At 40.6% G+C, this 26489-nt stretch overlaps 2 protein-coding genes across 2 annotated transcripts in view; both read right to left on the reverse strand.

The window, feature by feature from the left end:
• The window catches only part of LOC139917174 (A disintegrin and metalloproteinase with thrombospondin motifs 19-like), a 53854-nt gene extending 36792 nt beyond the window's left edge, over positions 1 to 17062 (reverse strand). Inside the window, exons 1-8 of the mRNA XM_071906249.2 lie at positions 17029 to 17062; positions 15164 to 15274; positions 14580 to 14947; positions 5915 to 6092; positions 2455 to 2627; positions 2152 to 2235; positions 1530 to 1684; positions 630 to 673 (exon numbers count right to left, since the gene is read on the reverse strand). Of these exons, the coding sequence (XP_071762350.2) occupies positions 630 to 673; positions 1530 to 1684; positions 2152 to 2235; positions 2455 to 2627; positions 5915 to 6092; positions 14580 to 14947; positions 15164 to 15274; positions 17029 to 17062 (1147 nt within the window). The remainder of the gene's footprint in view (positions 1 to 629; positions 674 to 1529; positions 1685 to 2151; positions 2236 to 2454; positions 2628 to 5914; positions 6093 to 14579; positions 14948 to 15163; positions 15275 to 17028) is intronic.
• Positions 17063 to 20110: 3048 nt separating this feature from the next.
• Positions 20111 to 25958, reverse strand: isoc1 (isochorismatase domain containing 1). Its single transcript, XM_071906260.2, has 5 exons — positions 25680 to 25958; positions 24246 to 24365; positions 22791 to 22994; positions 21723 to 21839; positions 20111 to 21060 (listed from the first exon to the last, which is right to left on the reverse strand). The coding sequence occupies exons 1-5, from the start codon at positions 25938 to 25940 to the stop codon at positions 20914 to 20916; spliced, it is 849 nt and encodes a 282-aa protein (XP_071762361.1). The 5' UTR covers positions 25941 to 25958; the 3' UTR covers positions 20111 to 20913.
• Between the last annotated feature and the right edge of the window lie 531 nt (positions 25959 to 26489).

Raw genomic sequence — 26489 nt, forward strand, 5'->3', positions numbered from 1 at the left:
GGAAGAACAATCCCACCTTTGATGGATGAGAATAAAGTATATTTTTGGAGGGACCTGGACCTGTCCATTAGTATACTTAATGCTATTCATCTCACAAACATGGACACATGTACACACACATATACACTTATACAGACAAAAACAAAACTACATTTCTTATTTCAGGTCAGAACATCTCTCAGGACAGGGTATTAATAAGTATTGGGGGTGAGACGAGAGATCTCGCTGTAATCTGTCCATTAGTGAATGCCATGGCTTTTTTTTGGCGCCTTGGCCCTGTGAAATCACAAACTCATCTCTCTGCTTCCCCCTGTGCTTAGCTGGACATCTGGAGCCTTTAGGGGTTGTTGAGTGACTTTATAAGGCCTCTAATTCACTGTGTAATCCTCATGATAATGCTCTTAAACATCCGTTCATATAGGCTACAGGCCTGACCCTCACTACTGAACCATGTCAATACCTGACAGGCAGGATGTGTATCATCTGGCAGCGAGCACAAACATCTACCCATTATCTTCCCTTACTCATTAGTCAAAGTTAGTGTACAAGTGGATCACAGATTAAGCAAGTGTATACATGCATGCATATTCCACTTAGATATAACAACTCAGCCACCATATACCACTTACCTACAGTGTCACATGGTTCGTCTTTATGCACACAGAAGTCTTTCCTGCAAAAAAAGATGGAATGGATGGAGGACCAAACACATCATCGTTCACTGACCAGGTGAAAACCACCATGCAGCGCCGATCCCCTCCCTCTTAAATGGCATGCAATTACCATAAGCCACACACTAAACTTCATGAACTGGGGAGTGGGGGGGATGGGGGCATCTGTCTCCACAACACTATTATCTAAAGGCAGTCTATTGTTAAGAGGAATCATATCTGTGAATAGATTTGATAGAGTTTTGATGGTGCTAGCTGTCTTGACTGATATAAGTCTTGAATAGTCACTGGAGGCTCTAAATGGGGAGATTTTCTGTGGAGAAAATTGTCAAAATTTAAACTGAATTTACTTTCCAAGTTGATTTTTTATCATTCTAAAGATATGGGCATTTAAACACAGAACATTTAAGAAAAGTTGAGGAAGGATGTGAACAATTGTATTTTTATATGTATTGCATGTAAAAAACAATTTGTGTGTCTGCTCTGTTCATTTTTGTATTTGTGAATTTATTTTTACTTATATGTTAGATTTGGTTAACTGCTTTTTGTTGTATGTATTTGGTCAATGTCTCTTTTATTCATTTTCTAACTCAAAATCTAATACTAAGAGCCATCTGCCACTTTTTGATATATAAAAGTAGATTAAATCTGTCTAATGGATGAAAAATATGTTGTTTTGCAATCATTTTTGTGCATTGACCCCAAACAAATGTTCTCGGTCTGTATTGTTCAGTAAAAGTAAAGGATCAGATCTGTACTCATTATCTCATATTTGCAGTTTAGTACTTGGAATTAGTATTGGTGTGTGACTAATAACTGACTGTCAGTAAATGCAACATAGGGACATTGAAGGCCTACCGTGTGATGAGTACTGCCGTGTCCACAGAGGGCAGATCTTCGCTCCATGGTGAATTCAAGTCAGACAGGATATTCTTCTTGCCATATTCCTCCTGCTGCCAGTGACAGAAACTCTCCAGCATCTTCTCACCATGGTGACCGATATACATGTTTGTCTACAGTGATGGAGAAAGATGTGATTTACCCAACACTAAGGGTTGACAAGCATACTGCATACCATATCATAAGTAGACAGATTAAGACATATTTTAGCTATGGCAACATTGGCACAACGTAATAAAGGAGTTAATTTCAGTTTAATTGTATACTATTTTTTTAGTTTACAATGTGAATCCTACTTTTGGGGAAGCAGCGGCCTCTGTGTGTTGTTAGAGATTGAGTAAAGTATCTTCCTCACCTGAAATGCGGTTGTGTTACCCATAAAAACAAGTGGTGTGACACTTTAAATCATCAGTGCATCAGTGTTCATGAGGTAAATCCTAAGTGGTCATTTGCATGGGTGCTATCTGTGCAAGTTTTGATGCCATTTTGTCCCCAGGCTCCCAGGTGAGTGTCTAGCAGTGTTGCTGAAAAAGAGCATATGTACTCAGCAAACCCTCCCAAAAAAAATAAAGATTCTTACTGGTGTCTCCGGAAGTAAGACAAGTTTGGACAATCTGATGTTGACCAGTATGCCTAGACTTTTGTGTTGAAACAAGTTGAAAACCTGCGAAATGACAGAAACAATTGCTGTCGTTTTTATGTCTTCCCAGTAATCTTTACTTACAAAGGAAGAGCAGCCAATTTCCAAACTTGGACATGTGGACACATCCCAAAACTATAATAGTACTAATATAGTAAGAAATACATGGCAGGTCATTACTCACAATGTTACTCAAGCGTTACTCAAACTGTTGTGAAATGGTGAGGCAAAAGAGATGCGTACCATGTTCATGATGGTGAGAATGAAGCGTTTCACAGCCTCTGTCCCATGGTAGCCAACCATAGTTGGGTCAGCCACCACCAGTGTCTCCACATCGTACTCATGGAGTAGCTTATAGGAATACCTCTTTCCTCTCCCGCCCTCAGATGGTTTCCGGCTATTACTTCCCAGTGTTTCTGTAAAAGAAAAGAAACACCACCAACCAATAAGAACCTGATTTGCCTCTGTTGATTATGCCTAAAGCCACTAGCTCACAAAGTGGGCTGCAACTCAGAAGAGCATCCCATCCCCACTAATTGAGATGCTGTAGATTCACCCTATTTTCCATGGTCATTGGTGGGAAAATCTTCTCCACATAGCATGTGATGACTTGAAACTTGGCAGAGTGAAATCCAAAAGTGTCTCCTAAATAGCAGTGTGAGAGCGCTCCGTCCAGAGAAAGCTGGACTCACCAACGATAGCTGAACCTCTTCACCACCTCCACCCCATCACACACTAAGAAGATGATATTTAGGTCCGAGGAGTACGCAGTTCACTGTCATCAGGTTGCATGATTTCTGGGTAATGCTGTCCTTCAAACTTTCTTTTTTTTTAAGAGAGGAGAGAGAGGCATGCAGCAAAGGTCCCAAGCCGGATTTGAATTCAGGACATATGTCTTAGCCAACTGAGCCCTAACCCTGGATGCCACTATGTCCTTCAAACTTTCAATTCAAACAGGTACTGCTGACACCTGGGGCCACCAAAGTGAAAAGATGTTGGATGCAACTGCACCCAACTAACCAGCAGAGACGAATAGTAGCGAAAGAGTCCGCCGGTTCACCCGACAGCTCAACCAACTCGGGAGTCAATATTTTCTGTGGGTCCAATGCTACAGGTATGTAAGAGACAAATTATATATAGGTCCAAATTCGCCAAACGTATCCCTTAAGAGAAATTACTCCAATATTAGACAGGTTACGGTGGCATGGAAACTGCTTCCACTTTTGGGTTTCACTATCCTTTACGCACCTATTCCTATCTTTTTCACCATCTGTCAAACTCAGAAGCACACAGCATTATGGGTATATTTTGATGTAAACAAAAAAAACATGAGCAGTACTTACTATTTCTGTTCGTACTGGGATCATCATTTCTTTCCCCTGTATTAGAAGTCAAAGAAGAATTCAAAGAGGGTAGCTGCATGGTGGCCACATCCTTTTCATACTGTTTTGTTGGCAGACTGTTCTATCTGTGCACGGGACACCACAGGTAGACAGGAATATTCTGTTAACTGGTTTATTCATGGTGACAGGGAATCAAAAGTTCATGTAAACAGATTAACCTGAATAAGACCTGGACCAGAGTATGACCAATAGCCAGGTTTCTGTGTGCATGGAAAGCACAGCATAGCCACATTTATCTCCAATGAAAGTTCATTTCATCATCATCACACTGTTGCAATGCACTGCGTTGCAAAGGAGTCATATGCGTTGGTCCTTAAACTGAGCTGAAGGGCGAATCCTGGCCTGAAAAGGTTGAGTTTTCATTTAATAGACTGTTGACTCATATTCCAAAGGGGTGAATGTTATTCTTGGTGCTAGTAGTGTGTCTCCTCATTTGTTCAGTTTTGCTTTCTGTTACATGCTGAAATAAAGCTGGACAGAACCAGCAGCTTGTCTCACTTGTCCTTCCATCGATACACTGTTGCTACACAGTAGCTACAATGTGTCTGATTAAATTAATGGTTAATTAAATACTATAAAACAAAGGATATCTTCCATCTAATTCACACTGCACCGCATTTTTTCAATGTATTGTGATCTAAACTGTAACCATACGTATCAAACTGGGTCAGGCATCATCATGTATTCTCCCTATCGGTCAGCTCGTGCTGAGTCTGAAGCAGAGCATTGTACCTGGACAGTTTCCATTCACCTCAGCTGGGACACATTATTATACTGTAGATCAAAAACAGATAGGTTAGATTCCTTAATGAAAACCTTTAATGTATGTAACTGCAGAACCAACATCTGTGTGAGAACTGACCGCTTTCAGGTGAGACTGAAATATACCTGTCCACAAAGTGTGGACTATGAATAAGAATGAATGTTATACAATTGGGCTGAACCTGTGATATACGCATGTGATAGTTGTGTTGAGTAGTTGAGTCGCTTTTATTGATACAGTATGTTGTAAAGAAATTTCAGAACTCAGATCTAGTGAGGATTGAAATGTACCGCAACCCCCCCCCCCCCAAACACACACACACACACACACATTTACTTGCTTGACATAAATCAGACATGGAGCTCTCAATAAACGGAGGCATGTGTTTCAACAGTGGAGACTAGTATGCAAGAGGAATCTACTACTGGCTGAAAATTTCACTGTTACAGAACCAGGTGCCACACATATAAAGCATGTGACATTTGCACTAAATATAGTACCACCTGGTTTCCATTGGCAAAATTCATTGTTTCCCCCCTGCTTATGAAGCTTCACTGACAAGGCTACTACAAAGGAAATCAGTGTGTTGCAGTATATCCAGCCTAAATTGCATTCATGACTTTCCATGTAATAAATAAAAACATAATAAATTCTATCTATTGAATCAAAGCCATGTCAGGGGTAATTTATTTTTAACAGCATGTTCATTGAAGATTTTGTCACCACCATGCACATTTGGTTGCCTACAAGCTAGCTTCCCTTGAAACTAAAATTACATTGAGAAATTACTGTTGTGTGTTTTCTTCCTGTGCCTAGATTAACACAGGTGCAGCCAATATGTAAACACCAAAGTAGGGCTTCAAATTCTTCAAATAAAAGATGGAAAGATGTAGGCCCTTTTCACAAACATGGCTGCCGTACTTCTGCAGGGTATAGCTCAGTTCTCACCATTGCCAGGAATGTTAAAAAGCCAACTTTCTGTCACCCATAACTCAGTCTGTGATCACTTATTTTGTTTTTCAACATAATGTATAGCACAATACAGGTGTTATCACTGACATCTTTCTGTTTCTGTTGTCAGACGACTGCGCAAGTTAACTGTGATCGAGGGTCACAAAATGCTAACTGGCTAACCAAGGCTAACGCTAATTTCTGTACTGTTAGCATTTTGTGACCTTCGATCAAATCACTTTTTTTATAGTTGCGCAGTCGTCTGACAACAGAAACAGAAAGATATGTCAGTGACAACACCTGTATTGTGTTATATATTATGTTGAAACACAGAATAAGTGATCACAGACAGAGTTATTGGCAACAGAAAGTTGCTGGCAGTGCTGAGAACCGATCTATACCCTGCAGAAGTACAGCAGCAATGTTAGTGAAAAGAGCCTATTGCAGCAGCTACTGGAGTTTTCCTGAAAGAGGTATTGCTTAATGGACAGAAAATGTAGTGGTCTTCTCATCAACAGAGCATATAGAGAGGTTTGCCCACTGGTAGGCATGCTTGTATACCAAGGTTGTGCTGGAGGAGACCCACCTGGAATAACTCCACAATAGTTGGGATTTGTCAGATTTTCTTTGTTTCTTTGTTTTTCCCTTCCTTCCTCCGCTGAACGTTTCCTCCTGTACACACGGTGAGGCTGTCCCATCACAGCTAGTGTCTGATTCAAGGGCTCGATGTAGAGAAAATCCTCACTGATATGAATGAAACCCAACTGTAATTGAAAAACAAAACAGACAGTGGTTAAAATCCACAATCCAGAATACTATGTTGCTGGAAAAGGGAAAGCAGAGAAAGAGGGCATGACAGAGCAGGGAAACCAGTCTTTTGAATGCATGCCAGTACCAGACCAGTGGAATCACAGCACATCAAAACTGAGGGAAGTTTACATTACAGGTCAGTTGGTCTAGATAGCAAGCAAACGTTTGCACCATGTCGAGCTCCTAGTGTCTCTTTGCCAGCTCCAATAATCCAAATTATCCGTATACGTCCATACCCCCAGGCTGCTAAAAACGAGGACAAGCCCTGCGGGATAACCTGTTGTTTGGAAGGAATGTTTCAGAGTGGACCAAGGGAGGTCGGTCAGCAGGGTCAGGGTTGCATGAGGTGGGCTCATGGAGAGCCTCATTTGGTTTGGGTTCATATAGGTCTAATGGTTCCCGCAGACTAAACAGGCTACTGGCTGGCTTGATTAGAAGGCAGCTGATGAGGGAAGAAATGGTGCCGGACAGACTGGGATGGCAGACAAGAGGAAGGAGGCTTGACCACCACTTTCAAGCTCTGACCAGTGAAATACATCTGAGGAGTTACCTATTAATGTATTGCTGCTGTATTAGTGAACTTCATCCTAAACTCACCTCATCCAAGAGACTTTGCTAAGCCATCATCCTTCGTTCAGTCAGTCATTCATTGTCTCTACCCGCTTAATCCTTTTCAGAGTCACAGGGGTCTGGAGAATATGCCATCATGCATTGGGTAGAATGCAGGGAGACAACCTGTTCAGGTCTCCAGTCCATCATAGGGCTGACACAGATAGACAGACTCTCACACTTGTACCTATGGACAATTTAGAGTCTCCAGTCCAGCTGACTGTGGGAGGAAACCAGGAGAACACAGGGAGAACACGCAAACTCCACACAGAAAGGACTGGGAATCAAACCAGCAACCTTCTGGCTGTAAAGACACAGTACTAACAACTGAGACACTGAGACACTGAGCCAGACAATCAAAAGCAGATAAAAGCTTCACTGGAGCTTTTTGACTTAACCCAAAAACAATTGCAGCCATACATCAGGTTAATATTGCTATTATATTATATAGAAATTAATTCTTGTGAACTGCAAGGCGGCTGCCCCCTCCCTTACACTGAGTAGGTGCTTTGTGTAGGGCCCAATTTTGTATGAGTTTCAGCTATTTATTTTTTTTGTAAAACAGTAACATTTAAGTATCATTTATTTATTTTAAAAATGATCTGAGCCCCCCTCCCCAATTGATGGATGTTCATGCAGCGAATCATGGCAAGAACAAAGCAAGAACTAGGACTGCAAGCCGTCATGGACGGGGCCGGCCAGATGTAGCGTAAGAGGAAAAAGAGAGTCGCAGCAAACAAAACACATTTACTCAGCATCACCCAGGACTCAAATTCACAACCTTTGACACCGAGGGCAAGTCATGAACTTGCTGAGCTATTTGTTGGTGGTTTGAAGAGAGGAGGCGTCACACTATGACTGAGGCAACCGGCAGGGTGCATGATAAGATCTGTCCATCCATACAAAGGCAGATTTCAAACTAGTGTCAAATATTCCGTTTTCAAGATAAAATTCTTTGTACAAGGATTGAATGCTCCATAAGCGAATAACTGATGTTTAAAGATGCTCTATTTTCTATTGACTACAATGGTTTCCATAAAGGCAGAATTCAAATAATTTTTAAAAATTCTGTTTTTGAGTTAGAAGTCTGAAATTTTGTATGTTTCATCTACCAAGACAAAATATTTTCTATTTTTTACATGAAGATTGGACATCAAGTAAGCAGCAATTGACCGTGGCGGTGTACAGTACCATTTACAGTCAGACATTTTGATGAGCTGTGGGCTCAATTTTTGATTAAATGAAAAACCCCACAATAGTTTTATTTGGGCAGGTCTAATGATGCTCTGTAGTGATTTTCATCTAATTTGTGCAAAGTATGTGGGACTAGTTAGATTTAATTAGTTTTACATTTGTTTTTTTTTATAGAGTCGTGGACTTCATAATCTAGTATAGGTAACAGTGTTGCAGAGCTGTAGCATGTATTGTTGATTTTTTATGATTTTTTAAAGTTTTGAACGTTAGACCGCTGCTGTAGCGCCACCATCTGGACTATTTGCCCCAGACTTTAGTGGGTGTCGTTTGGCATGGGGCTGGAGCTATGTGCCAAGTTTGGTGATTCTTCATGCATGGGAAGGCAGTTTTAGTAAGAAAGAAAGAAAGAAAGAAAGAATAATAATACATACAAACACGATAGGGACCGGCAGTGGAGTTGCTGCCGGCCCCTAACAAGCCAAATCCACATAATCTTTTTTATGATGCCCATGTTGGCTTATCATTTGTCTGAAAAGTCACTAAATCTAGTCAGTCATATAACATTGGCTATTGTGCAAATCAGATGTATGATGATGTATGATGGTGATGGGGCCTGTCTCGAAACAAGCTCAAAATAGTTTGAGTATCTTTGTGATAGCTAGCTTCACAAAACCAAACAATGGCAATCCTGGCTAATTGGTCTCATGAAGATGGTTATCAACTTGCTCACTCCAGGATATTCCCATCCAGCTGAGCTTGTTCACATTAAAAGGGGTGGGCTTTGTAACAAATAACCAATCACATGCAACATGGACAGACCCAGAGCAGTGGTTTTAAGATAAGTTGAAACTATTGATCCCTGTGGGGATGATATAGGTTGTTGCAATAAATATGAGCAATACTAAAAATATAACATCGAAAAGCAACACGGTTACTGCTGCCAAGGCTAGAGAGGATTGCTGGAGGAAAATTGCAGATAGTGTAAATGCATAAATGAATAGGCATATCACTGCCCGTCATCAGGCACAGCGGTCATACTTTCCATTGATACAATATTGTGTCACACTGAGACTGTGAAAAGATTTTCTATTCACAGAGTCGCCTCTGGTTCCCCAGAGCTGCGGTGATGGAATATGAGTGCAATCTATTGTATTAATCAGACCGGTGGCACAGTGTTTAAAGACAATCAGGCTTGTGGCATGGCATGTTGTTATGTGATGGTGACACAGCAAGGAGTGAAGTCATCAGGCTTCGCCCCCTAAGCCAATAGAGCCCCATTAGAGTGTTACAATACGTAACTATTGTTTTTGCCTCTCTGTCTTGCCTCGATAGTAAATTTAGCACTAAACCTGTAGTTTCCAATGCAATTAGGATTTGGTCTCAGCTCATGGGACATTTTGGGCTTTGCAGCACTTCTGTTGCAGCACTTCTGCACTTCTCTCCAATTAAAAGTAATTACCGCTTCCGGCCATCTCTCACAGGCTCAACTTAGTAGGTCAATAAAGGACTTGTTCATTGATGATAAGTTTGCATCATCTATCTCAGTGACATGACTTATTAAAAACTAACCTTATGTTCAGAAAAATTCTAATTATTTTCCAGACTACCTGCAAGCTTCACTATCAGTCATCAGATTCTCTCTCTGAACCCTGGTTGTTATATTGCGTCTGTATGAAATGATTAACAATGTTGTACCTTCGCCTACCATCCACATCAAAAGACTGTAGAACACTGATTTAGGGACCAAATTATCAGACAACCAATGAAAGGCTGCTCTTGCATTAATAAACACATCATGCGATTGCTTTTAAAAAATGTAATTGTATCTTTAATTGCATATTGCATTTAACCTATTATTAATGATTTGTACTATTTTATTACTGCTTTTAATTTTAATTTTATGTTTTTTATTTATTTTACTATCTCTGTTTTTATCTGCACAATCCTTTGTGTGACTACCTCTGCTAATATGGTCTGTCTCATTACAACAAAGCTGCCAACAAAGCCCAAACAGTTGTAGCTTTCACTACTCTCCTGGCAAAGTGTGTTACTCGCCTCTCATGGAAACACCAGTCTCCTCCATCTTTCTCCAGATGGATTAAAGCCGTCTTGTATTTTTTGAAACTAGAGAAACTTAAATACACCCTCAGAGGCTCTAAGCAAGGCTTCTTGAAAACACGGTCTCCTTTCCTAGAATATTATGATATCTTACAAGCTCCCCTTAAAGCCGAAGATTAAGAACTGGTGGAAGGAAATCCGCAGCTAAGCCTTCTCTAGAGGTACTTTGTAACTGTCCATGCTCAGACCCCCTCCACTTATAAAATTACTAAGGTATTGAGCAATTTGCAGACAACCCTAACCCTCTGTATACTGTTAATAACTGAAAACAACTTAAAAAAAAAAAAAAAAGAGCACAGAAATGAACTATCTCTATTCCATAAAGTTGATATGGCCAAGCTGTAACTTTAGAATTGCAATCAGATGTTCTTCGCCAAGATGGCCACCAACAGTCCTATAGCAGTGGTTCTCAACGTGGGGTCCGCAGACCACCAGGGGTCCTTGAGGGGGTTCCAGGGGGTCCCCAGCAAATTGATGAATTGTTAAACTTCAGCATTATTTCATTTACAAGAAGTGAACACAATTAGAGAATGTAGAGGAATGACTGTTTTGGTCATAGTTTCACTGTTATTTCTCTACCTACAATACAGATAGACATGGAATTCTGGACAAAATCATATCTAACAATATATTCAGATTTGGGTTCAAGAGACAAAATCCCATCAAATGGGGGTCTATGGCTCTAATGTTGACTAAATTAGGGGTCCTTGATATGAAAAAGGTTGAGAACCACTGCTCTATAGATGCTCATTTACTTATATATATGTTATGTAAGTAAAAATCACATTTGTATAACACACATTGGTATTGAACTGTTTTTGGTTTTTCACTGTTTGGGACTGGATAAGCAAGACTTGATTTTATTTTTAGTTAAATTGATGATACTTTGTTTTCAGTCATTTGAAAATGCAGTAAGTTTCTGTGCTGTGACTTTGGGAAAACTTTATATCTTCAGCAGAGCAGAGATACTTGTATTACAGTAATAGTTTGTACAAGCCCATCTGCTGAGACATCTTTATGCCATGTGCACACGTTTATTCCCCTTATTTCTTGTACACTTTACAAAAATGTTCTTCAGTGTCATGCACCATCTGTCCTGTGGTCATGAGCATTTCCATCACTATAATGTTTCTGCAAAGTTGGTTCTGTCTCTGTTGCTGTCTATATCCAGGTACTGTAGTGCTTTTTTCTGTTGCTAATCTCTTTGCCACAAGCCAACATGCCTACTCACAACATCAGTACTACTACAGATAGTAGCACTGGCAGTAGATCGCATAAGTGTTATGAGAGCCGGTGTGTATGAATTGGCCACACACACACACATGTGGAGAACTCATACATACATTTATGAAACACACACATACATGCAGAGTACTAAGTACTCACTGACAAAAATATATAAAAACCTTAATAGTATTAGCATTAATAGGTGAAAACTATGGTTTGCATGCTATAGTGTCATGCCATGAGTATCAAAGATTAGAACAAATGTGTTCATTTCAGATCTTGCATTTGTAAATGCAATGATTTTATATTAAAAACATATAGCAGGTGCGCCTCTACACATAACCTCCTTCCTGTTGGGTGCTGTGCCAAAAACGACAAACTGGCTTCCAACACATCCATGAAAAACATGGCAATGGCTGCACTCCAAAAAACTTAAAAAACAAAAATCACGACAAGACTTGACCTCAATTGTACCATATTTTTATTAATGGACAAAAATAAAAGTATGGTGCAATTGAGGTTAAGGCCACCATTCTCATATTTTTCATGGATTCATTGGAAGCCTATTGTATCTGTATATGTGCAAGAGTATCATATATTAATATATGTGTGAGTTTAGTTGTATGCATGTATGTGTAGTATTCATATGTGTCTGTGTGAACGTTTCATATGTGTGTCTGTAAACAGCAACACGCCCCTTCACAAGGTGTGGATACTGCCTGCCCATGACAGACACACATGATGTTTGCTCTGCTGTTTCCTGCTTAGCTGATATACAGCAAGCTGTGGCCGATCCCCCCCTCTCGCTCCCAAGAGGCCGATCCTCGCGCCTGCACGGGAGAGAGAGACAGCTGCAGTAGTGGCTTGGATTTTCCTCGAGCAAAGGTGGTCGTCATCTTCCTTAGGCCTCCGTGACCTTTGAAAAAAGGTCTGAGCGAGGCGAGGCACCGGAGCCTAGCACGTCCCGGGGTGAACTCACGGACAAAATACCGAAATCTCTTTTGGCTACACCCAGTACAACTATCATTATGATGGACGAGTCGCAACTCAGCGTAAAAGCAAGTTTGATTTCAACCCAGCTGATATCACCAATGAGATAACCTCTCGTTCTTGTAAAGGCTACACACACGACACAATCAACTCATACGCAATCTTCTCTCTCACTGAATTCACTGGCTGTGTTTCTATGCACACAGTCGCCTGGCTGTTGTCCGTACTCTGGTTCAGGTCTCATTCAATCAATCTGTTTACATTGATTCCCTGTGACTGAGTCTCTCTGTTACCGTGAATAAACCAGTAAACACAATATTCCCCCCTCCCTCTTTGACTGAGCAGTGGTAGATTACTTCTAATACAGGGGGAAGTAATAAGGATCTCAATACTAACAGTAAATACAGCTCACTGCCATGTTTTATGTTGACATCAAAATGTACCCATAATGCTGTGCGAGTCTGAGAAACCCAAAAGTGGAAGCAGTGAGATGTTTCCATGCCACAGAAAGCTGTTTAATACTGGAGTGATCCAGGCATCTGAACCAGGAGTCTTGAGTTTACCAGGTTATTCTAACTCAGTCATGAGGTTTACATGTGTCCACCCAAAACCAGGTTAGTTCAGTGAGCTGGTCAAGGACAGAATTCTCCCTGCATGTAAACATAGCCAATGAGAGTATGCAGAACAAACCACTAGGAGCAGATGTCTTATCGCCTCATTGACCCAAGGGCTTGCTTTATGCATCTTCCCTAATGACTGATCCTGTGGACAATGAAGACGCTGTGCCAAGAGAAACTGACTCATGACTCTAGTAGCTCCCTGCTGACTCAAGAAGCCATGGTTCCCGGAAAAGATTTCTCTGCTAACTGTTATCTCACAGACCTAGAGGGAAACTTGGAAGAACTTTGGAACCTGAGAGCCCCTGAAAGGATAGATTTGATGGCAAAGAATGACTGACTCAATAATTGATTCATTAATTAATTGATAGACAGATAAATCATCTACAGTGTAATTGCCGTTATACTGAGAATTGACATAATAAAGAGAATTTGGCCTAAATAGACAGTCTTATATACAGTGTTGGGTGGTAACACTCATCACAGTAATGTTATTACTTTTGCCAGTAACCAATGTGTTGCCACTACTCTAAAAGCAACATTCCACTTAGTTTTAACATGGGGGTTATTTGGCTCTTGACCACCATGAAAACCAGAATATAAACTAATCACCAAGATCAGATGCAGCTGGACGAGTTTGTAGCGTTCAGATTTTTACTTCCCATTCATTTGAATGAGCCACGGAAATAGACTGAAAACTGACATTTAACACGTTGGTGAACAGATTCAGTTATTACATTATCAGTAGCAACTGATAATGTAATAACTGCTGGATGATGTAGGCGATTAACTTGTAAAATTGTTGCAAAATGTTCCTCTAAATGGGCTGAAAATACTACGAAACCAAACCCCTTAATTTTATCCCTGAAATGTTAATTATCCATTATAAATAACATAGCTTTAAAAAAGTAAGGTTAGTATCATGGGGTTATAAGGGATTTATTCATGGTTTGATTCACAGACACTAGTAATTAAGGGATTTTTCATGCCTTTTGTGCAGGTTTACAGGTTATTAATGAGTTGTTAATGGAAAGTTCCTCTCTCCCTGAATTTTAAATACAATTAGAAAGTAAGGAGTCAAGATTAAGGGGAAGTTTAAGGAGGTTTTGATAACTCCCTTAATTAATTTAAGGAGATTTTGTATGAATTAAGGGGTGAATTAATGTAAATTAATGAAAATGTAAGGTTATTTTAAGGGATTAGGCTACTGGTTCAGAAATGTAGCTAACATCTGGTATTTTCCGTAATATTTTTTGCTGATACTCTTACATTACCCTTACATTTACATTAATTCAGCCCTTAATTCATGCAAAATCCACTTAAAATGAGTTAAGGGAGTTATAGGAGACCCCATCAAAACCATCTTAAACACCCCTTAATGTTTGCTTACTGCTTAATGCTTACTTTCTAATTTAATGTCATTAATAACCCTGTAAACCTGCACAAAAGGCATGCAATTTTTTAAAAATTACATTTAGTTTTGGTTTCGTAGTGGATAGGCTACTTTAGGCATGATGACATTAACCGGTAAATTGTAGGCTAAGGGGTGTAACTTTTAATAACAGCATTATCATTCTGAAGATGTTAGGACGTTATCTGCCAATTTAATACAGTACACTTCATTCAGTTTTGACAAGTCAGTAGGCTACATTATGGCGAACCATATATTTGTAAGATTTTATTTACCAGTCCTGCGCAGGTGCTGAAAGACGCGATGGATGCTGTATAATTGAGCACAGTCCCGCTGTAATAACAGGCTCTCTCCTCCTCAGCGGCGCTCCCGTCCACTGTGAAATGACGGGACAGAAACCGGGTGTCTCTCTTCAAGATGAGATGCAACTCCGTACCAAAAGCTGGGACTTTGAGCCTTATTGTTTGCGGAGGATCCCGGCGGTCCCGTCCCGGCGGCTCGTCCTCTCCCCGGCTGGAAGTGGAGCGGACCTCCCTGGAGCTGGCGTCAGTCTCTCTGCTATTTTGCTTATTGGAAACCGGTGGACTTTCGTTCGGATAAACCTCGGGGAAAATGACTTCAGACTCTTGAAATGGTTGCGAATCTGGAGAAGAAGCATGAAGAAATGAGAGGAAGTCATCACACACTTGCAGTCGGCTAAAGAAAGACGATGTGCGGCATATATTTTCAGCATGGATGTCCCTACGGTGTTATTCCAATACCTGCGATGGCAACTGCTCCAAGAAAGCATAACTGATGGAGCAAACTGCAGAGACGCACAAGATGCATAATGACAGATGTTGAGTCGGTGAAGTCTTACATCCAGGCAGCAGTAGGCTGGTCTCCTTAAAACACTGATCTGCAGGAACACAAGTCAAAGTCTGCACTCTCCATTCCCCAGTAAAGGCGCTTCTTGCTGGAGTCCTGCGCCCTGCAGCGCAAAAGGCAAAAGTTAGTGTAGGACTGGTCGAGAGAGAGAGAGAGAGAGAGAGAGAGAGAGAGAGAGAGAGAGAGAGAGAGAGAGAGAGAGAGAGAGAGAGAGAGTGGTGTGATTACAGACCTCTACGAACCAGTAATCCCCTAAAATAACCTTACATTTTCATTAATTTACATTAATTCACCCCTTAATTCATGCAAAATCCCCTTAAACCTAATTAAGGGAGTTATTAATGGAGGAGATCCCATCGAAACCTCCTTAAACACCCCTTAATCTTAACTCCTTACTTTCTAATTTAATGTAAAATTCAAGGAGACAGGAGCTTTTCCATTCATTTCCACTTAATAACCCTGTAAACCATGCACACAAGGCATAAAAAAATCCCTTAATTTCTAGTGTCTCTGTGAATCAACCCATGACTAAATCCCTTATAAACCCATGATACTAACCTTACATTTTTAAAGCTATGTTTTTAAGGGGATAATTAATGTTTATGTAATGGAGAAATTAAGGACATTTCAGAGATAAAATGAAGGGGCTTGGTTTAGTGGTTGTGGTAAGACAGTTTCCCAGGATTCTACACATGTTGTATCTACCTGCTTTTGAACTCTGTCCAACCAAGGAGAGTGATGCAAGATGGTCTAATCCCCTTTCAAAGATGAATGTTAGAGTTATAAGTCTTATTTGTCCTTTGCCTGACCATGCGTGTATGATTTCAGCTGGCGTTTGGGCTTTAGGTCGGCTCAAACAAAGTCCAAGTGCAATTCAGACATGAGTGTGCATCTTAAATATTTGTTATAATTGTGTGCATTGCGGGATTGTTTACATTTCTACAAAAAAAAGGCAAATAAGTATGAAGAACACCCCTGATGTAGGGTAATTGTAACTTTAACACCATCATTTTAGCACCCCCTCCCCCCAACACACACAACAACATTCAAGAAGCACTTTATTAAATATCTTTTTTGAAGTATAGTTTTGAATATTTTCACCCTCATTTTGTACAAGTACTGTGGCATTAATGGGTTGTGTGTGTGTGTGTGTGTGTGTGTGTGTGTGTGAGCCGTGTCGTACTGCCATATTACTATTCCTTGAGAGACTCTGAAGAGGGTCATTTACCCTCGAAATACTGTTAAGACTATCTCATTTGTTTTTGTCTGTGATTGAGCCGCCCCTCCCTCCACAGGCTCTACAGAGTCACCACAGATAGGCCACTATGAAACACATCCTGCCACTGCATAAAAACCAGCTCGATTTGTTATGGATTACATGGTGGTTTAGAGATACAAATGAGTTTTTATCAAAGTTGAAGCCTGCAGCGTTCATTCCACTGTGCAATGCTATTGTGCAATCTGAGATTTCGAGGGGATGAAGTGTTGCGGTACAAATTATGTCATGGCTCAGACAGATATGGAATGAAGCCTGTTGTCATGTTTGAATTAAAGCCATTATTACAATGCCTAATTACATCCCGATCCCCCCTCTCTCTCACTAAAACATCTCACTTCTGTAATCCATCAAGTGCTGAGGTCATAGAAAATTGATCAAGATTATCTTGCGCTCCACATAATGTTGTAATAACAGTTGGATGTCATCATTCCACACCCTCTTGTCGAGGCTGAGATCATAGCGGGCTTAACACACTTTGATGTGCGAATATACAAAAAGCTCTGTTGTTCTGGAGGAAGGAGACGGTTTCGAATGCAGTATCAACGCGGGTAACCGACGTTTTGGACTGGATGACTCACCCGCAGCAATGACCTGTGTAATGAATGGAAGCATGGAGACGCACAGCATGGACATAAAACAAATTATGATTGTCTGATTTGGATCTACTTCCAAATATTAAAGAAGTTGAAGAATGTAATCAAAAAGGTATTTTGAGATGTTTGTGTAGTACACTAAATACGCCAGTGATTGCCATGATGCCAGAGAGTATAATATTAACAAAGGGAAACTCACCACGTCGTATGATGGCTTATTGTTCATTGACTAACTATAGGAATGACGCTTTTATACACACATTTATTGATATACGTTTTTTCTATAGCCACAAGGGCAAGAAAAAGGCAAATTCGACCCACTTTCTTACTGCAATTTCTCCTCCATAAGGTCCCAAATGTACTATAGGTTCTGACTTGTCTTGGGCCCCTTTGCTTTTTTGATGTCTGTAGGGTGAAAAATCTGCTCCCCTTTCCTCCACCATTCTAAACACATTAGGAGTTCCTTTATCTGTGCTGATCACAGGCCTGGCTGGACACATTCGACCTGGCAGGGAGCAGATATTTTCCATTAAACCCTGCACTGGGAGAGCTGACAGAGGTAGCTAATGCAATACCTTAAACAGAGAGTCATAAATCAAAAAGGCCAAGATTGGGTGAAGGGTGGGGCGGGGATGGAGGGGGTAATTCGCCCAGTGTAAACTGAAAGGACTTTGTCTGATAAACAAGCCAAGCTTTGTCTATGAAATAATCTCGGTTGAGCAACAGCAGGAGTATCTAAAAGCAGTGTTTTGTGGAAGAGATATGCAACTTGGCGATGCGGTTTACTTACAGCAGTTTGTGTAAGTCAGCAGAATGGAGCGTGCAGAGTGAGTGGTGTTGCTTTGAAGATGTTTACAGTATGCATATATACAACTCCAAAAGCTGGAAGTTGTCTGGAAGGGTAAAATTACTTTCTGATTCTGAATGTAGCCTACTGCTATGTATGCTATAAGACACAAATTGGTCTTAGATATTCTCTAATCAGCTTTAGAGGAAGTTGTAACCTAAACTTTTCTATTATTTATTCTGTTCCCGTTCCATGAAGCTGAATTAGGCGATTGCCCAGCGCCGCGCCAAGCTTGACGGCCGCACAACATTCCAAGCGATAGCATAATCCAGTTTGCTAGAACATAAACAGCTGGGATGTGTACAATCATATGTTTATATGTGTTGGTCAGCCTCTCAATGTGAAACGGCGATTTTCAGCATGGATATATCTGCTGTTTCACCACTAAGCTCAATGCCATTTCACAGGTGGACTCGAATGCCCACTAGCTCACCGTAAACTACATTTGGTGCAATTATGTTGAGTTTTTTTAGATTTTGTGGACCCCTGTGAAAATTAGCATAAAAATGAAGACTTTTTAAATTGCGCTAAAATAACTCTGCACGGATCCCGACAGTCTGTCCCTCTAACTGTCCGTCATTACATGGCGGAGTGCCTTTTTCTACTCTCATGGCTATGGACTTTATTACATTTGAATGGGACCACAAAAATTTTAAGTTATATATCGATTCTGAGCCCATAGAGATAACATGGTGAAAACGTTTGCGTTAGCCACATTTAATGCTAGCAAGTCAGAGATGAAAGGAATTCTACGTTCAAATATAACTTTTGAACGAGTGACCGTTAGTAAGCTAGAACAGGATGCTTGAGCCTGAGCTTGCTGCTGCTCTGTCTAGCTGGTAGACGGAGGTTTGTTAGGCTTCTCCTCAGATTTACCATGTAAATGCTGCAAGTAGTGTACAGACTAATGAAGGCCAGTCAGTCCAGGCAGACTTGAGTGTAAACTGTCAAAACCTCAGTACTTCTTAACCACTACCACACAAATTATCTTGCTGGTGTTAGTTGAAATTGGTAAAGGTGGACGGACTGTAGTTTGACATTGTATTAGCCTCAAGCCTCAAGTCCATGATAATGTATGGCAGGTCCATCTTTACTAAAGCGGTCTGGTAGGCCTACGCCCTCCTGTCAAAATAAAGTCTAAGATCAAGTCTAAGATCTATACAGGCTATTACGATGTATTTACCAGTGACTTGAGCAATCACTGGCAATATAGTTTTTCCTGAGTTGATTTGGATTGATTGAAATGTATTTTCCAACTCCATGTCCTGGTAATTCAAAGTTTACACAGGTATCTAAACTCTATATTTGGGTCGAACAAAGTAGATAAAACGCTACAGTCACACCAGACCGAAAATCATTCCGGCTCAACTTTGACCTGCGAAATCTTGTGACTCACCGATGCTCAACCAATAGGAGAAGAGTGGGCGGGATTGACCTCTTGTACTCACCAAATTCAAAATGGAGGAAGTGTTGATCGTTGCCGTTTCAGGTTATCCATGTTTGTATAATTGCAGGCTCAAAGAGTACAAATAGCAGTTTTTTGCCGTCAGTATGCTGAGACACTGAAATGCTACAGTTACCTCCTAGCACAACCAAGGGGGATTACTACTAAATTGTAAGCTTCCTACAATATTTATTTGGCAAACAGCTTTCTCCCTCAACACTTAAATGATAAAACCGGTGTAATTTTAGTTTTCCTACCACCACTATTGCCCATGAAACGTCCAAATCCACCGATGTGTTTGCTAGAGTCAGAAGCTACTGTCTGTTCTACTGCAGGTTTGCCCAACCTCCAGGAAGTCGTAGGATCCAACTAGTTTAAAAAACTCAGCTCAGAGACATACCGCTGCCTTGACTAACATAATCCATAATTCGTGACTTTATAAGGCCAGAATTATTGCAGTTAGTCATAGCAAAAGTAATTCTGTTCTTACGATCATTGCACCTGTTTGCCTCCCACAAGTTTCTTTCTGCCTCTTCAGCACCACCAGAACGTCCAAGTATTTTAATATAACAGATGTTTCAACAAATTACATTACAATGTGCCATAATGCATCAGGAGTTTCCCACCACTTATGTTCTTAAAACACCACCTTCTGAAAGCAAGAATTTTAGCTTAGTGTGTTTGACAAAAGGAATATTTAATGTTATAATCGGGGTGTTTTACTAAAGTTAATGAGCACAAATTAAAAGAAATGAAGTTTAAGTGAACTAGGACACTTGACAATACATAGGTAGGCTTTATTTTAAAAAGTAAAGTATTACTTTGACAGGATTCATATCCTCCTTTTGTCTTGCATTAATTTCAGTTGAATGTTATGACAGACAATACAAGTGTCTCTCTCCCCTTTACCTGTTCTTCCAGGTTCCAGTTTTGGCAACCAATCCAAAGGAAGGTGTCTTCAATCAGCAGCAACCAATCAGTGGCCTCCTTGCTGTTATACGAGTGCTGTTATTACTGGGATTGTAACAACTGTTATCTGAATACAACTGGCACCAAACAAATTTACAGTGTTTACAGAGGGGAAACCCACTGTCTCACATTGAAAAGGCCTGGACTACATTTATATAAAGACGGCAGCCTCCTAAATGGACATCATTCGGTCTACCGGCCTGTTCCCTCTGCAATGCACACCCAGTGTTTGAAAAGCAGCTAAAACACTGAGTGTGCACTGTGGGATTGGTAATAAGTCCAAACCAGGTGACTGCGAACTTAAACCGTCCAGTCGAATACTCGACACACATTTTGGAGATCAGGGTGGATTTTTTTTTTCCATGACACACCCTGATCTTGAACGTTGGCTGGGAATCAGTAAGTAATCAGTTCAAGAAAATCGTGCTATGCAGCCACCCAAAGGGGTTTAAAAAAAAACAACCACTGCAACAATGGTTAAGACAGTAACAGGATGTATCCATGAGTAACAACTTCACTTTCACAGTCTTTGATTTTAAAGAGTCCTCTGTGTCCGTATTTCTGAGTCCAACTTTAAATGCCATTTCCTCTGTGGCATTTGAGGAATCTGCTATACCTTGGAGAGCAGACCAGACTCTGGCGCGCTGGCTTTGATGATACTCTGGACCTCTTTGAACTTGGGGTGCTCTTTGTCTGCCACCAGTTGAAGAAGGACAGCCTCACTGGTGGTGATGATGATGCCCACACGGGCCATTCTCTAAGAGGAGGAAGAGGGATTGGAGAGGGGTAATGATGTTCATGTGTAATACTTAATTGTGGCAATGCCTATGTTTACATGCAGGCTTCAAAAGGATTATCTGTATAAACCGTAGGCTTGGGCCGATATTCGATATTATTGAATATCGAATTATTGATTTTCCACAGTCAGCCCGTTTTTCTGGAAATAGCAGGAATGACCAAATTATACCAAATGGCCGTTCTTTCCTCCAGTGCTTGAATAGTAAGATCAAATTTCTAGGCTGTTAATAATTATTATTATTATAGCCAAGAAATTTGATGTAATTTGGAAGAATGGTGATCGCACAAACTTCAATGGTGTTTCCACTAACATGGGCGGAGTAGACAGAATTTTCATTTTGGGGTTAACGGTTCCTTTACATTTACAAAGAAGTCTCAAATAAAGAAACTAAAAACTAAAAACGTTAATGATCTGCTCTTTGGTTTTGAGGAGAAATCACTTCAATATCCAAGTCAGGTTAACAAAGGCTCAATGCTGAGAAACTCCACAATGTCCATATGCATTCGTTGGAAATTAGGCATAGGTTGTGATTTATTTTTTTACATTTCCTTTATCATGTCCATTTGGTGGACTAGTTGGACCAGATGTCTGAAGTTGGGATGCACTAGGCTTTACTGTACCTCCAGAGCAAACATCCTGTCCATCATGCTGCGGGAGGACGTGGAGTCAGCCACAATGTGGACCTCGTAGCCTCGGCCAATCAGATCCAGAGCTGTCTGCTGGATGCACACGTGGGCCTAGATGGGACAAAGACATAGGTACGATAGGGCGATCAATATTGGATTGTTTTAAAGAAAGCACTACAGAAAAGGGTGTGAACTGGGGTGAATCAACCTTTAACTAGTGTCTGCTTGGACTGCAATGCTGCTTACCGCACGCCATTAGATGCCAACAAATATGTTCACAGTTTCCCATATGATGAACTTACTTGGGCAGCCCACCCAAGTACCAGTTCACCTGCCCAAGAGTCAAATTGAACTTTAGAGCTACAATCTGGAACTGATGCATTGCCCTTGGCAGAGAGCGGAGCTGGATTGGAGACGGATAAGCTGAAGTTGGAAATTGTAGATCTAAGAAGATCATGTTAGCGTTAATGATGTTACTGTTAAGGTCCCATATTCTCCACTTTCCAGTGTTTTATTTTATGTCTTGAGGTCCATTCAAAGCTGTGTGTGTGGTGTCATGCACCAAAAACAATCCATTTTTACACGTTCATTTTCCAGCATCTCTCTGAGCCTTACCAAGAACAGGCTGTTTCTGTCGCTGTGTCTTTAAGGCTCATTAATATTAACGACTCCTCTGTTCTGATTGGCTAACCGTTTCAAGAGTGAAACGTGAGACGCCGCAGCCCGGCGGCTACAGGTAGGGAAAACTCTCCGGTAATAAACAATGACAACCGCTCAACCGCTTTGAAAAAAACACTTATTTCTTACAAAAATGATAATGAGCGAACCTTTGTGACGCCACAAAGTTACAGAAGTCCAAACGGCTCGTTTAGAGACTCGCTTTTCTAATATGGATTGTGTGGATTTAGTTTAGGCGACCGTGAGTTTTGATACTTTCACCATGTTTAGATAGACCATCCAACTCCTTTATGATCAAAGATCCCATTTTCCACAATATGAGACCTTTAATGCCAGGTGTAACGGGGGTCACGGCTTAAGAGTGTGAACGATCTTCCACATTACCTCTACGCCAAACAGCACCACGCTGCGAACAGCTGGTAGCTCCGCCAAAACGGCCTCCGCCTCAGGAAGAACCATGGAGAATTTGGTCTTGGGGAAGACCAGCTTCGCTCCCGTCAGGTCCAGCTCTTGAACGGTGCTGCCCAGTCCTTTAGGGTACTGCTCTGAAACGATGACCGGTATTCCCAGGATACGAGCCCCCTGGAGCTGGAGAGAGGGAGATGGGGGAGGGGATAGGGGTAAACCGAGGAAGCGTTCTATTTTAACACAAGAGCAAAAAGGTCATTATGCAAACAAGTAATGCAGCATCTGATATTCAAACTAACCATTTCCTCCTTTGCTGTTTTTAGATTTCCCTTCCTGACATGTATGAGTAAAAGGCCACAATAACATCATCTAAAGCCGCTTTTCCACCGCATGGTACCGGCTCGCCTCGCCTCGACTCGACTCTACTCGCTTTTGGTAGTACCACTTGGTTTTCCACTGCAGATAGTACCCCCTCAATGTGCCGGTACCATGCGGTGGAAAAGCGGCATAAGTCTGACACTACAGGTCTGCCCACTGTCACAATGAAAACTTATAAGTGTGAGACCTGAATCTAACCATAAGCAGGTCTCCCCTTGTGTTTATAAAACAGGAATAAATTTGCTTCCACCTCCTGTTAGAGAAGTCAAAAGTGATACTGTGGCCTCTATATTCTACTGTGGTGTGAGATGATTTTAAAAATGTACGCTAGGGGGGCGTGCTGGTGACTCAGTTGGCTAAGGTGCCATAAATGGTGCAATAAATGGAAAAATCCAGCCATTTCCCGCCCCAAACTGGATCTGTAATATATCAATAAATAACAATTGATTTCTAAAATATTTCACATTAAGTTTCTGTTGTCATAAAATGCATGTTTATAGTTTAAATTATGTTAGATGTCTTAAAACGTTCCCATTGAGTATGGTGCAGCATTAGCTACAGGCAAAAAGGCACATACAGTAAACCAAGACAAATTAGCATTATTTCTGGCTTATAAAGTAAACCATTTATAGAAGTAAATGCACATATGACATGATGCAGTAGCTTCATCTACTATAATTTAATCCATTTACTTGTTACATGATATATAATATAATAATATAATGTAATAATGTAATAATGTAATTCATACTTTCTTTCACATACTTTCTTCTTTTACTTTATACTTACGTTTCATTTGATACATTTCATTCAAAGTTTTCATGAATATATTTCTACTTAACATGCTCTAGTGTTGTAATTGTCACTTGCATTGTGTTTAAGCCCCCCCAAATTTCCTATATTCGTATTTATCTCTCATTTTTCTTTGCTGGAGCCTATTATTACTATTTTGCTGCTGCAACAACCCAGTTTCATCTAATTTTATCTTAAGATGTCAGTTGTGTTTTTGTGTTTGGACCAAAAAAACAACAAAAAAACATGAAAACAGCATACCAGTCTCTGTCCCACACTGATGATGTCACCAAAGTACTTGATAGCAGGTCGAAATCTCTCCTGCATATCACAGCAGAAGAAAGCAGTGGTGGTCGGGGATAGGTTTCCTAGTGTTGTCACCTGGGGAATGAAGCACAGGCCTGAAGCTAAGCCATGATAATAACAAGTACACTGTATCTTGTATTAAATGAAAAATCCACCCTAAGCTTCTTTGGACTTAGCATTTGATATATTTAAAGGAAAATCCCTCCTCAGATCCTCTTACACTGTTAGATATCATCAATCTGTGATGTTCAATGCCATTCCAGTTATTTTGTGATGAAGCATTGTCATTAATCTAATCTAATCAACAAGAATAATGGTACGTTCAAGACAACTGGGAACTGGGAAACTTCCTACTTCCAAATAGGAATCATCAACATGGTGGCGTTCTTAGTGAATGGTAAGAACAAAAAATAACAGTGTTGGTGCACGGCAAACTTTAAGATGACTTTTCTCCTTTCCGTGTGCTTTTGAAAGAGATGTACAACAGCTTTTCCAAAGCTTTTGCTGCTCTGAAAGCAGCCAAACAAACGCAACTTTCTTTCGGGCGTCCATATTGGTCCCACACCAACTGACCTGAACTCTGAGGTGGGAAGTAGGAAACTCCGAGTGGGAAATTTCCCAGTTGCCAGCTGTCTTGAACGTACCACAACAAAAGTACACCAACAAACAAAATGGACCCAGAAATACAAGGTGCATCGCTCATAGCTGTTTTTAACAGTGTTTAAGTGTTTTGGAAATTTCCTTTCAGTCCACACAAGTAGCCTACAGCTAAGTACTACCTATATTACTGTACCAGATGTTGAAACTTGTTCAGTCATACCTTTCAGCCTGGCCCAATAAATTATGTGCCGTTCTCGCGTGGAGACAGTCACGCCAAACTCCATTCAAAACTCTGGCAATTTAATGTTGCCTTGAATGTCAGCAAAGATACATAGCATATGAAATATGTCAAGAGCCTCCAGGCACTGAAAGGAGCCACTCTTTAATGCGGCATACATAAAATATACTACGCAGCACATTATTTCAATACTATTTCAACTTGGTTTCAAAATTGGTTCGCCTGCTATTCCCCCAAAATACACAGTGTTGAGCGCTAGCGAGCCACTTTAAAAAGTTGAAATTTAATTGAAATACGTGCTGCTTTGGGTATTATATGTATGCCGAAATGATGAACAGGCTCCCAATGATGGAAAAAGGTATCAAGTCACATTTTATATGGTATGTATATTTGGTGATAAGCAAGGCCATATTAAATTAACAGATTTCTGAATGACGTTTGGCATGAAGTTTTCTCCATACGAGAGTGCGGCGCCTAGCAGAGCTAAATGAACGGCTAGCATGTAACCTATATGCTAAAATGTCTTATGAGATAAATGAAGTTGTTCTTACGTCTGATTCCAATTGCACCAGTCGTAGCTTGCATTTCTCAGATATGGTGAATCCCATAGGTAAATCTATGTACTGTCCCCATTCGTCCGAGTACAACTGAATCATAAACTTTCGAAACACGTCAACCTGGTGCCCGTAAATATCCAGAAACTTCTGAATAAGAACTTCATATCCAGAACCTGAAGGCACTGAAGACGGCCGGGAAAAGGACGAAAATGAAAGCAAAACAGGGATGTGATTATTGCTCTGACCATCCGCCATGATGTGATCAGGTGCGATGAGCTATCTGTGGCTGTGCTGCCTTCAGTTCCTGTCAGAAATATCGTAATCACAACTTGAGGGCACATGAACGACCTAGCCTGTAGAGGCCTCAGGATGTCGCTGCATTTCATCATCTCCACCTACAACCCACACCTCGTCGTCGGCTGCAACAGACTTTACATGTATCCTGTGGAGGGCAGCAATATGCCACCACTGTGTCCAGTCTGCTGGAAAATCAAGAAGAAGAAGAAAAAGTTTGATGCGGCATTCATGTTATATGGGAAAAACCACCTGATTGACTTGACCATTAAATAGCACCGACTTGAAACTGTTGTAAAGTTGTTTGAAACTGTCAAGATGTCGTAATTGTAGTTTTCTGTAGACTTTAGTTGGTCCTCATCAGCTGTTTCACATTTAACATGCATTCAATTTGTGAGTGGTAGATTTGAGTTCATGTTTTACAGCAAACCAAACATTGTAATGTCAACCACAAACCAAAAATCTAGCCAGTAGTTGTGTCATGCAGTGGATTTTTAAGTCACAAATTGA

This window comes from Centroberyx gerrardi, chromosome 2, assembly GCF_048128805.1.
Source record: "Centroberyx gerrardi isolate f3 chromosome 2, fCenGer3.hap1.cur.20231027, whole genome shotgun sequence".
Lineage (NCBI taxonomy): Eukaryota > Metazoa > Chordata > Actinopteri > Beryciformes > Berycidae > Centroberyx > Centroberyx gerrardi.